This window comes from Argiope bruennichi, chromosome 3, assembly GCF_947563725.1.
Source record: "Argiope bruennichi chromosome 3, qqArgBrue1.1, whole genome shotgun sequence".
In the NCBI taxonomy this organism is placed as follows: Eukaryota; Metazoa; Arthropoda; class Arachnida; order Araneae; family Araneidae; genus Argiope; species Argiope bruennichi.
Genome location: NC_079153.1, coordinates 75,327,426 through 75,341,070, shown reverse-complemented (window position 1 = coordinate 75,341,070; position 13,645 = coordinate 75,327,426). Strand labels below are relative to the sequence as shown.

General features: G+C 29.2%; 1 protein-coding gene across 1 annotated transcript in view; it reads right to left on the bottom strand.

Annotated features, from left to right (window-relative positions):
* LOC129963371 (cell adhesion molecule 2-like) overlaps positions 1–13,412 on the bottom strand; it is a 347,066-nt gene extending 333,654 nt beyond the window's left edge. The window contains exon 1 of the mRNA XM_056077707.1: positions 13,291–13,412. Coding sequence (XP_055933682.1) covers positions 13,291–13,342 — 52 coding nt within the window. The 5' untranslated portion in view covers positions 13,343–13,412. The remainder of the gene's footprint in view (positions 1–13,290) is intronic.
* Between the last annotated feature and the right edge of the window lie 233 nt (positions 13,413–13,645).

Genomic DNA, 13,645 nt, shown 5'->3' with positions numbered 1-13,645 from the left:
TGTGTGTTGTAGTGTGCTACTGTGTGTGTTTCCTGTGTTTGCTTCGGCTGTATATTTGTCGTCTTTATATTCGTGTCGAATAAAATTCATTGCAGTTTGTTACTGAGGCCTGCTGATTGTTTTCACACCATACACCCACTACAAATGAACCCAGTGACTTTACGGACTTAGTACAGGAATTGGAGTAATCCCCAATAATATATTCTAATGAAATAATTTTCAAACTGCATTTTATTTTGAAATTTACTGTAATGGATTCAAACTATAGAGAGATGAAGATGAAGTAAATGAGTAGCCGGTTCATTTGATAGTGCAATCAAATTGATAATCTTGGCCTGTAAGTAGCAATCACTTTAGTTGTGTTACCCGGCTTCTACGAAAGATTTTCAAAGAAGTATTCTCGTATCTCTTTAAAAGTGAATTGCGTCCTTAAAGTTTCATTTATTCATATAATTGCATGCAAATTAGGAAAATGTATAGTCCTAAAAATTTTACCAAAAACGAACATTAATCTGATTTATCTTGACTACTTTATTTACATCTACAATGTCATCTACTACTACGTCATCTACAATGAAATTATATCGTTAAGCAATTTATGCATATTTACTTATAACGTCATGTACACTAGTAAAGGTATAATTTTTAGAAATTAATATAATTCCTTATTAACACTCTTGCTAAAAACGGAACTAACAATGAACATTAACAACTCGTTAATACTTCGGAAGTGCTTGATAGAGATTTTCTTTTTGATTCGGAGAGAAACTGAAAAAAAGAAATAAACCACCTCTGTCCTCTTACTAAATAGTACTTTTATTTTTGCAAACTAATAAAGATTGTTCGAACATATAAATGTAAGATTGATCAGAGAAGGTGGGATTCAGAATCGATGAAAATACCTAAGCTTCTTCCCAAGTTTCAGAAAACTTAATTAGTGAGCACTAATTAAATAACAATGAATCTAAAGCACTGTGCGTTAGATTCATTGTTATAAGAGTAAGTGATGGGTCTATTGCTTACATTTCCACATCATGCATATGGGAGTAATGAAGCTTAGAAAAGCAGTAACTCATTAAATTCATTTTTTAACCACAAACTATGATAACGTCCTTATGTTGAAATTTATAAGATAGTCAATAGGAAAGCATTCTGGATTTTTCTACTAAATAATACAACCCATCTCCCCAAATGGAGCAACCCCAATCGCAACATTGTCTCGAGGGATTTGTTTGGCAAGCTTTGGGAGTGACAGGTTCATCGCTGTAGGGAGGATCCTCCGAAACACTCTTGGGGGTGAGTAAATCTGGACTTATGACCTCTGTCCAGTGTACCATGCTCTCACTCTCCCTAATCAGAAGTTTTATTGCAGCTAGGGAGATTTTGAGGTCTCATCCTGTCATTCTCTTCAAATACTTTATCTGATAATAGTCTCCCTATTTTTTTTCTACTAGATTTTTTTTTATTATTAAATCTTTCAACTAATATTTTGAAGATTTTAGCAATAGATCTTTTTCATTGGCACTATTTTTAACAGTTTGCTGATTTCTTTTACATAATTTATTTTTGAGTGTCAAATAAAATGTCAGTTTTGCCTTATTTTTCAAGAGTTCTTTTAAATTAAAGGAAAAATTGTGGAATATTGCTGTTTGTTGAATTAGACAATCAGACAAAAGGCAATACATTCTTAAACCATTACAAATTGTAATATTTTAAGAATGTCTACAAGAATTGTATTGTTTTTAGAATGTCTAAAAGAATTGTATTGTTTTAAGAATTCTTAAAACATTAAAAATCTTGTAACAAAATAATTCTAGCACTGCTTTATTTTCAAAAATGCAATATTAGTATTTTTCGAAAGTAACCATCCCCAAAAATTACCACGTTGAAGTTATTTTATTATTAAAATTATAAAGCTACAGATTCTATTTATTTTAAAATAGTTGATAAACCCATCTTTGCTGTGAAATATTAATTTAACATGTATAACACTTTAAAATTAGAAACTATTTTTGTAGAAAATGTTATAATATACAATATCCTTTTATTGTCTGAAACGTTCTGAATTAAAATAAGAATATCAACAATCGACCAAGACGATTTTTAAAAATCGAAAATAAGTAATTTTCTACCAAATTAATATTTTTTATATTTATAGTATAAGAAAATTTTAAAGTATAAGAAAGTATAAGATATTTCTTATACTCCGAAGTATAAGAGAAGTTTAAAGAACATTTTGAGCCAATTGATTAAATAGTCCATTTTTCACTAAGAAAAATATCCCAAAGAAATTGTTGTTGTTAGTACAAATTGCTCATCCTCCCGTTTTTCCCTTTTAATTTGAATTTGAGAGATGAATGTTTGTTTTCTATTAGGAATCATTAAATCACTACTTAAAATTCAAACGAATATTTTCCAAAAATATATATGAAATAAAAAAGTAATGTAAAAAATAAGCGATAAAATAATGGAAAGTCTTATCGTTGACTAGAAAAGAACTAGAAACTTATTGTGAATAATCGAATATTTAATTTATTTTTGTGCTTTAAAAAAATGTCAGTATATTTTTCTCTTGTTTTAAGCAATTAGTGAGCAACATTTGAGTGACCTCGCGCTGGTTTTTAAAAACAATATGAAACATACGTACACACATAATCACGATGAATTTTACTTATATTAAGTGCATTTTTTTCTAATTTAAAATCCTATACTTTGAAAAATCTTATTTCCTTGCAAGACAAACATTCTGTTAATTAAAAAAAGAATTTTATATTTCAATAATTTAATTTAAAACTACTCTATTAATATCTATAAACTAACGCTTTATTGTACAAGAGAAGTGAACAGACTTGTAAATTTAAAATTTTGACAATACATTTATTTGAAATGAAGTTTCTTTCAACTATCGAGGTATTTTTGTATTATTTATTTAAGAATACTTATACAATTCGCAAAAAAGGCTGTTGTAAGTTTAAGACATATCTAATTTATGTTTATGTACATGAATTTTCAAATTTATTTGTATTCATCTTTTAATGTGATCACGAGATAAAGTCACGATTTGGGAAAGAACGTTACGTCTCTGGAGTTGAGCATGGTTTGATCGTGACTAAATAGCCTTCATTTGAGTTTAACATAGGAAGCGGTGTCATAGCGATTGATTTCATTTTTCTTTATTTTTTTTTATTCTTGAAATCATGTATAATGATAATGTTTGCCGGAGCTTATTTTTAATTCTAGCCACCCACTGAAGGAAATGTTAAAAATAGAAATAAAATTTGCCATTTAAGATTACTTAATGAAGGAATTTAAAAATTCGACAGTGTTCCACCCTTGACTTTCTTATTTGAGTGTAAACAATGGAGTTTATAACATGTGATCAAAAATTATTCTACTTGTGTTTTAGCAATAAAGCATTTTTTATTAGTATTAGCATTTTTGATTAGTGATTAGTGATTTGATTAGCACTTTTGATTAGTGACCATAAAACTTCCCCAAAAATTGTCTATAATTACTTTGTTGCAGTTTTTATTGTTGTTACTATTTCATAATTTGGCTATATTTAGGCGATCATTTTGGAATATGGCGTAAGATTTCTTACTCAAGTTTAAAGTAAAGCAAAAACCATTTATATTTTTCTATAATATCAATGATTTGCATTAAATAAATATTTTTAATGTATTATCCTCTAAACAGATGCAAGGCATGCAAATTAATGTAATAATTAAAAACGATATTTTTTTCCATGAGAAAAACAATGCTTATTGAAATGAACTATGTAATGAATATATTCAAAATTTGAATGAATGAATGTATTATATTTATCTTCATGAATATATTAAATTTTTATATAAATGTTCGAGCTATTCTTACTATCATATGTGTGATGAAAAACTTATTGAGATTTGTATCTTAACCCGAAGGATAAAATACGGCGACTGCAGACGCCATGACCTTGAGCCATTCCACGTATGAGCCGAATGTTGGATGTCGTAGTTGAGATTTTTGTTGTGTCGCCATAACATTTGTTTTGGTCAAGAATGCTGAGTTATTGCATCACATTTTTCCAGAAGCATGTTGACACCTACGATGAAATGAATACAAATCCAGAAAAATTTATGAACCCAACAAATTTTTGTGAGCAGCTCAAACACTTCCAAGATGACTGACAAAGTGCCGAAAGTGATATTGCTTCGCTTTACTGATACTTTACACTAAAAAACAGAAAAACTAGTTCATCTAACGCTTTATACCTAATATCATATAAAGCTCTTGTGTGCACGCGGAACTGCAGCAAACTGATATGGCATGTACTCAATTAAAGTCTGAAGGAATACTAGAAGCAATTGACATCATAAATTATGCAGTACAGCCAACAAATCTTTAGGAATAAGACGTGGTAGGGATTTATTCTGAACAGCACATTATTAAATCGCAGGTATATGTCCAATAATATTAATATTTGGGAATTTAGAAGACCAGTGGAAGTGGCCAAAATCAAAAGATCCCGCAACCCCTTTAGCTATTCTCGACGAGTGCTCTACCTGAATTATCGAAATCCATTGGAAAGCATAATCCCTGTCACTTGTCAGATTTATCTCTGAAAATATCAGAGGTTCCATATTTCGCTAACTGTATGCATCCCATATCATTCTAGAAGTTTCACTAGATTGAAAAACCCCCGGTTAAAATGTCGAGCCCATAGCTTCACTCCAGACCCATACAAGTTCATCTGCTCGGAATCTACACGTTCAGCTGAAGCAAATGGAAAAGAGATTCGTCAGACGAGGCAAAATGTTTCGAATCATCAACAGTCCAATAATGGTGTTATTGGTCGCAAAAATGGCCTAAAGTTTTGTACCGAGCAGTCAAAATGATACACAAGTGTACTTTCTGCTCTAAAATTCCATATCAACGATGGTACATTGAAAAGTTCTTACGTGGACACTTGTTGAATTCCCAGCAATAAAGTCCGTGGGAATTTGAGGAAATATTATACATCTATCTCATATAAAAATTCTCATCAGTCGTTGATGATATCGCTCTTCCAAGATCTTTTTCCAGCCACGCCGATGCTGAAAATTTGCTTTTCTAACAGACAATCGATATTCAAGATATACTAGTGAAAGTTGCGTACTCGAAAACTCAAATTTCTTTGTTACTTCGGAGATTTTTTCTCCAATCTCTAATGTGTCGACTTAAACGTCTCATTCAAAATCACTTAAATCTTGATAACATGCTATTGTAGAAACAAGAACCAATCTAAAGGCTTTCCCTGCCACCCATTGTCTCACACAGGAGCTGTAGACCAGTACATGCAATACTGCATGGTTGCATAACTCCTTTATTTGCATATGCACACCTATACCAATTTTCCTGCTTTTTAGTGTATCGCGTTCTATTTTATTCATGTTCATTTGTATCTGGCTTTTTTAGTGCATAAGTGTAGAAACTTTTGTATTTGCATTTCCGATATTTCAACTTTAACGTATATGAAATATACAAGGAAAGGATATTTTAAAAGTAAAAAAATTCGACCTCGAAATTTTTCCGAATATCAACACTTTAGATTTTTCTAATTCAGAAAAACAAGTTTTTGTACGTATGCTTGTCTGCATGTCTATCGCTTCATTTTGTTACCCAATATTTTTAAAAAAATTGATGTAATTTACCTGATAAGACAGATAAAATTATTCACTTTTACTTTGTAGATATTTTTAATCATATTTTGAACGAAAATCATATAGATTAAGTTTGTCCGATTGTCCGAAAACGATAGCTGAAAACGTTAAAAAACAGATATAATTAAGTACGGAATTAACATCAAGGCATCAAGGTTAGAGCCGAACTCGTCAAGAAATTGGCCACCAGTTGTCTTCATATTCGCATACATGTAATATGATTACTCAAAAATACAGCTATTGAAATCAATGAAATTAGGTATATGTCAAATTTTGATTTCAGTCGGTCCAGAAAATGCTCTCAAAATGAAAACTGGGTTTTTTAAATTTATTTTTTACATTTTACTGCGTAGCATTAATAATTTATGTGCTGGAATCAGAAAAAACAAATTCTGAGTATGTAAGCCATTCACGACTTTACTCAAGCTTCTCAATTTTTAAGTCAGTGGAAGACGGCGGACAACGCCTTTATTATGGAATATGAGATAAAACTTAGGAGAAGATCATTCCTGCTGGATATTTTTCCATAATGCATTGATTTCTTGGTCAATACTGACCCATCATAGATAATGTTCGAATATTTTTTCTAATGGACATTTGCGTTTTATGCCTTACTCAAGTGGTCAGATTATGATTATCCACTGCAATTTTCAATTGACAGAAATTAATCATACAAGATACATCCATATAAACAGATGATTCTTTTTTGCAGGAATTAAACTGCCTTTTTTGTACTTTTATACAAAGTTGCAAATTTTGGATTGCAATTTATCCAAATAAAATTGAAATATTCACATTTGTGAATACGTTACTCTCCTTAGGGCATCAAAACTTTGCAACCACCTCAGTATAAATTGAACTAAAATAAAGAAGTCATGTTTGACTGAACTTTAGCTGAGCTTGTCGTTTGGGAAGAAAACTCTCTGTTTTGTATCCTTTATAATATCCTTTTTGTATCCTTATAATTGAGGAGATGAAAATTTTATACTTAAAATATTAGCACACGAAAATTGTGATGCATTTCATGCATTGAAATCTGACAAATATATTTCTTAAGACAAAGACCAATTATTGCAAAAAAAATAATAAATACATATATTTCCCCCGTCTAACAGAAGTAGGGATATTAAAGGGAATATTTCAAAACAGAGAAGTTGAAGGCATAAAATTTGGTTGGAAAATTTTAAAAGCACATCTCTTCTTAGTGAAGATCTATGAATGCTGGCGTCCATTTTCACTAGGAAAAAGTTTTATCGATTTTATATTGACATAAACCTCAAACGCCGAGTTCATAAACACTTCAAAGACTTCGCTTCGACCATTCGGAAATCGCCAATCATTTAAGGAATTCGATGTTCATAAAACCCCATCCTTTTTAGATCCATCATTTTCTTTCATTAATTGAAAACAAACGGGGATGATTGTTTTTCTAGGAGCATCCAACGAAGGAATGTCCACTATCTACACATGTGCGCGTGCGCCAATAAGCGAATCCATTTACGAATGTAATAAATGTTGTAATTTATTATCGTCGGGTGACACGCAGATGAATTCGTCTGTCTCCACAATGAATCCATCAGAAAAGGATGACTCATTCGCTATACCCCCCTCCCCTTCTTGGACGGTCAGACAATTACTGGACCGCCGATTGGAGGGAGGGCGAATGTAAGGGGGGGTGAGTGGGTATAGATCTGATCGATATTGTTTTTCATCTGATTTCCCGGACTTGTTTTTAGCGCGACTTCGCGTCTAAGTGGAGGGAGTGAACTGTTGTCGTTCGGTGACAACGGATCTGTTTGCCTTTGCACCCCCCCCCCCCTTTCCTTGGTCGAATGGTATCGAGATGTTAAAAAATACCACTTAACGGACACCGGCCTCTAGTGGAATTGCATGCTAATGGTATATAAAAGGAAAAACTCAATTGAGATTCAACCAACGGATAAGTTTTTTTTTTTCGAAGTACAAATGACAGACAGAACATTTTTTGATCAATCAGTTACAACTACTGATCAAATATCACTTTTAAAGTTTCAAATGAAAACAATAATTGTTTTGTAATTTTTATTTTGATTAAATATTTTTTTCTGGAATCATTTATCCAATTATTATTTCAGATAAATATTCTATGATTGTTATCATTCATTTCAACCGTCGTTAACGCATTTTTGATAAATAGTTTGTTAATTGCAAAATCTATTTGAATTTTTAAAAAAAATTATCTGTACTTCTAAATGAAATTTTTAGTATCCATTTTTAATCAAATACAGTTGATTGTGTTAAATTATTTTTCTTAGAAAAGCAGTTCATTTTTATATGAGAAATAAAATATTTATATCAAGTTTACTTTAAATATTTGATTTTCCTAATAGTCCTTTCCGTAAATATCTTTAAGCCCGAGTATTTTCAATAATTTACAAACAGAATATTAATTCACAATGCACAGTTTCTAAATTTTCCATCTTCTATCCATAATGCACAATTTCCAAAGAGGCATCGTTCATTTCATAGAATAAATCTATTTTATCTGGAAAAATACTAAACATCAGATTAAGCTGTTTACAATTCGCCGATTTCTCCGAATTCTTGATCTTTCTAGTAATCTTTTCAACAAATATTTTTAAAATAATATGTTTGCAACAAATGGCAAACAGAATTGAAATCCATTAAGCAGATTTCTAATAATAGCAAGAGATCAAATAAATCATTTTAATTCAAATGAAAACTAACAATTTATACACAACATCATTTTTATGCGGATTTCCATGTCAATTCAACATACCTATATTAGACATCCAACTGTTTAAATTCAATAAGAAATTATAAACAGTAACATTAAAATATAATGGAAACAAATTAATAATAATTAGAGAAATGAAATTATTATATATTATGTTAATATAAAACTAATGTCCGAAATGTCTTAAAATTGTTATGTAGTAGGAAATTTATTTGAAAAATTAGCATATTAAATATGAAATCTATAGACAAATATGCCATAGATTTCATAGTAAATGTGCTATGATAAATATTAAAAATCTTAATGATCACGAGAACGTTTCTCGAATCCATTTCTTCATTATGTGCACATTCTAGAAAAGGACTTACACTATCAGTGTGTATCTTTCGTAGTTTTTCATTTTAAAATCATATGGTCATTTTTGTCTTCACATGAAAACATCAATATCATGATTTATTAAATACAAATAATTTATATATATATATAAATCATATTAATATTAATACAATAATTAAATAATTAGAAGTTACATCTTCTTCTAAAATATTCACAATCGCTTTAATTCTAAGTGGCTCAATCAAGTTAGTAAGCTAGAATGTTTAATTATAAGGATTTTAAATTACTGGAAACATCTTTATTTACTGTATATCTTATCCATTATACTCAATGTAACCTTTTGCTAATTCGTTTTATTTACATTTAACAACTTTGGGGGAAAATAAAAATTTAATTCGTGAGGTATATGAGAATTCTTTTTAAAGCGATTCTTTTAGCGATTATGAAAATTATGAAAGCGATTCTTTAGCGATTATGAAAGCGATTATGAAAAATTTAATGCATATTATCTAAAATCATTTTTTGATCTAGAAAATACATCATCAAAGATTCTTAATCTTTTAAAGAATTAACTACTTTTTTTAAAAAATTTTAGTTTACCTATTCATTCTGTTCTCAGTGATACCAAAGAAAATATGACATGATAGAGTTCAAAGACAAGAATTCTCGTTTGCGCTAAAATTCCAGAAGGATTTCTTTAGATATACACTTCACAGAATGCAGAAAAACCAGAAATGAATATAAATCCTAACAAAATAATTTCTGATCATTAACAATAAGATACATCCAATAAAAATTATCGTTCTTTCATTTGCGGCCTATTTTATTTTGCATTAAACTGTTTCAGTACCAAAATTCTTCTTTTTTTACCTCACATAATAATTGTAATTAACAATTAAAATAATGGTATTTTAAAGATAAATTATCTATGAGAAAGAATTAAATGAAATATTCATTTTAAAGAAATTTAGGAGAGGGAGTTTCATATATATATATATATATATATATATATATATATATATATATATATATATATATATATATATATATATATATATATATATATATATATATTGAAAGTTCTTTCTTTGCTTATAAAAGTCATGAATTTATTCCAAAAAATTCAGTAGTAAGAAATTATTTAATGAATATATGTATGAAAATTTTGAGCAGACAATAATTTAACTATCCACACTTCATTGAGTGCTTGAATTTCTATTACTTAAAATTCACGTTTTAGCCTTTAATAAAGCTAACTTAGATTTCCAAAGGGCATATTCTTAAAAAATTTTCAAACAATTGAACCAGTCCTTCCTATTTCATTAAAATTGGACATTTATTTTCAATTCCCACCTGTGGTAACTAGCTGGTTCGTCAAAAAGTTTTTTTTTTTTTTTTTTTTTTTTTTTGCATAAAATTTGAAATAAATCTCTTATGTTTTACAAAATAGTCATGATTTCCACAAAGATATTAGAGACTGGATAATGGACACCTTACACTTGTATTGTTTGTTCGACATATGAACCTAAAAGAGCCAAGTCTCCTAGCATCATAATGCTGCCGAAAAAGTAACTGCAAAAGATTCTATCTTTTAACTACACGTTGTTCTTCACGATATTGCATTTCCGAATTTCTCATAAAAACGGCACACATAATAAAAGGAATATTTTTTTTATATTTATAAAAAGAAATTCTCGTATATTTAATGAAACAGTGAAAACGGGCTGAATTTTATTGCAATATTTAAGGAATTATTAAAAAATAGATAATTTTTTTACAATATTTCAAAATGTTAATACTATTCAAAAATTTTAAAACTGTTGCACCTAATTTCAAAATTTAGGAACTAATTAAAAGGAATCATGTTAGAATTTAAAGATGGTATAATAAAATTTGTGGAATAATATTTTTTTGTTTTCACAGAAAAATTCCATAATTAATTAAACTTTCTGAAAACTCTCACCCAAATGCACATTCCCGCCCTGCAAAGTATATTTGTGCCAAATTTGGTGAATCTAGGTCAAATGGTCTGGCTGGTAGGACGCCGGAGGCAGACATAGACGCATAATGTATTTTATTATAAGTAGAGGAGAAGCAAGTAATTACTTCATTAAGCTTTTGCTTAGTTGTTTATGCATTGGTAATTAAATATATTATTATACGCATTAATGGAAAAAATTAATTAATGGAGTAATTTTTTTCTATGCCTATATTTATTTGCGGTTCTAAAAAATGTTCTGAAGAAATAAAATCTTTTACCATGAACAAATATTATGCTCGTATTCGAGCAAATTTTATTTTGAGAAGAATGTTTTTCTTATGAAACAGTAATTAATAACTGCAGATCAAAAATGTTTTGCCATTAAAAAATCAAAATGTTTATTTTAACCTAATTTGTGTTCTGATGCCCATGAATGAGTTCTGATTTATCGGTAAGGATCGATCAAATATATATAAATATATACGGTATGTAATTTTCTTCCATCTGTAAGAGTCTACACGATTAATATGGTATAGAGACACTAAATATCGAAAGTGATAAATAGGAAAATGGGAAGATGCAATCCGTTAACATCCAATTTAAGCTAAATTATAGATTTCATTTAAATTTCATTAAAAATAACAGGATTAATATAAGCGTGAAATAAATTAAAAGTCAGGAAAAAGAATTTAATAAAGATTAATAAGACGCAGGAAACCATTTTTAAATATTATTTAGCAATATATACATTACAAAAATCGATAAAACATAGTAAAATGTCAAAACATAAAATTACTTCTAAATTCCTTACATTACCTCGACACTAAATCAAAGAAAATATATTCAAATTGATACAACTTATTTTTCATTGAATTCGAAATTTGGGTAATAAAAGGCATATCTTCACTGTAAACCGTTATCAGGTTTGGAAACAAGTGTCGACATGTTACGCAATATTGTCCCGTTAACCCCAGCAGTAAAAATCTGGCTTCTTTATAAATGATAGGATGGGAGTTTACGGATTAATTGTTAATTTTATTTATATATAAGTGTCAAAAATATTTTGCCATATATATACAAATATTAAATAAATTCGGAATTCTTCTTACCAAGTATTAAATTTATTGACTGCAACTAAGAAAAAAAAATCAGAAATTGTATTAAAGTAAGGTTATATAAGACCTAAAATGCGAGAATAAAAACTTCTGTGCATTAATTTTTTAAATTGTGAATTTATAAATCTGAATATCCATTTAATAAAGTAGTTTTTAATTGCTTAAAAAATGACAAAATAAGTCCGCTAATAAATTGCTCTGATAAAGAAGAGAAGAAAGATTTAATATATCTTAAGAATGTAAGTGATAAAAAAACAAGCGCGCTTTAAACTAATTAGATTGAATAATGAAATCGTAAGTTAGTACTTTTCAAAAGGGCGTACTTAATTTAAAAACTTTTACATCGTAGTTTTGTAACATTTACTTTGCATGTAATTATTAAATATTTCAATTTTTAATTTTCAGAAAATTATTTAAAGCATATTTGGATTTATTGAAAAAATATTAATTTCAAGGGAAAACTTTCTAGATTAATATAAAATGTAAAATTAGTGACACAAAATATCTGATGAGCATTCGAATTTTTTTCATCAGAAATGCATTGTTTTTATTTCTCAACAGCATTAATTAAATCAGGTTTTTATATTTTCAGCTATAAAATTCTTATCTCCTTTATCTAAAATAATTTATTATTTAGAGTTCCAAACTAATTCATTGTTTTTAAATAATCAAAATTTTAAAACTTCCAAAATTTTCTGATTTTCATAAATGACGATATACTCTAAAATTCCCAAGTAGATATCTTCGTTCTTTTTCAAATCCCACTTGTTCTTTAACAATGGAAAAATTATCTTTAAAACACCCTGGATATTTTTATTGAAATAACGCAATAACTCGCACATTTTTTTTTATTAATTCATAGAGTTCAAAAGGTATGAATGCTTTGAAAATTATTTAGAATAAAAAAAATGTAAAATTAGTTAGAATAATACTAATAAAATTGAAATAGGGTAAAGCCAACATCTACAAATTTTCCAGCTAGTTACTTGTAGATCTAATACTCAAAAATCATTTTTGAAGCAAAATTTATCTATTTTTTATCTGAGAAATATATCAAATTAATACAAAAATGGAAAAATAACTATTTAATTATAAGAAATTACGACAAATTTGACCTTGAGCAGGATATCAAAACCATCAACATCTTTCTTCATTTCGTGTATAATTTTCATATTTTAACATTTTTAGAAATTTCCAATAAGTGGAAAGTAACCATTAAAAAAAAGTAAAAACAAAAAGCACGCCATTTCTACAAAATCCTGCAGAGTTCTAACAACGAACGAACTTGCGAAAAGTTTGCCAGAAAACCGAAACTTTCCGTAAAGTTTGCTCGCTTTCAAATAAAGTTTCTTTTAAACTTTGATCAATATCCGTTGCAAATTAATACTTAAAAATATTACAAAAGGTGCAAAAAACATGGCAGGTAAGGTGACAACTCACCTTGCGTTGCCACGAGTAGGAAGAGAAGTTGCAAGACGCACGGCCGATTCATAATCCCGGAGGAGGCTGTGTCCAGCTGTGGGTGTGTGCACGCGCCTCGGAGTTCCCAGACTCACTGTGCAATCTACTTCCCTGCCTCGCACGGTTACCCCCTCCAGAGACCCCTGGCGGACATCTTCAACTCTCTCCCGTTCTCTTCGCAAAGTTTGTAACAAATACGCGAAAGTAAGCGGAATTTCTAGCTGAAAGATATCGTCACAGCGGGGCGCTCTAAAAAGGCCTAAATATCGCGATGTTAGAGAAAAGATGCATGCGAGTAGATTATTAATTTTAGAAAATCTCGTGGAATCACGTA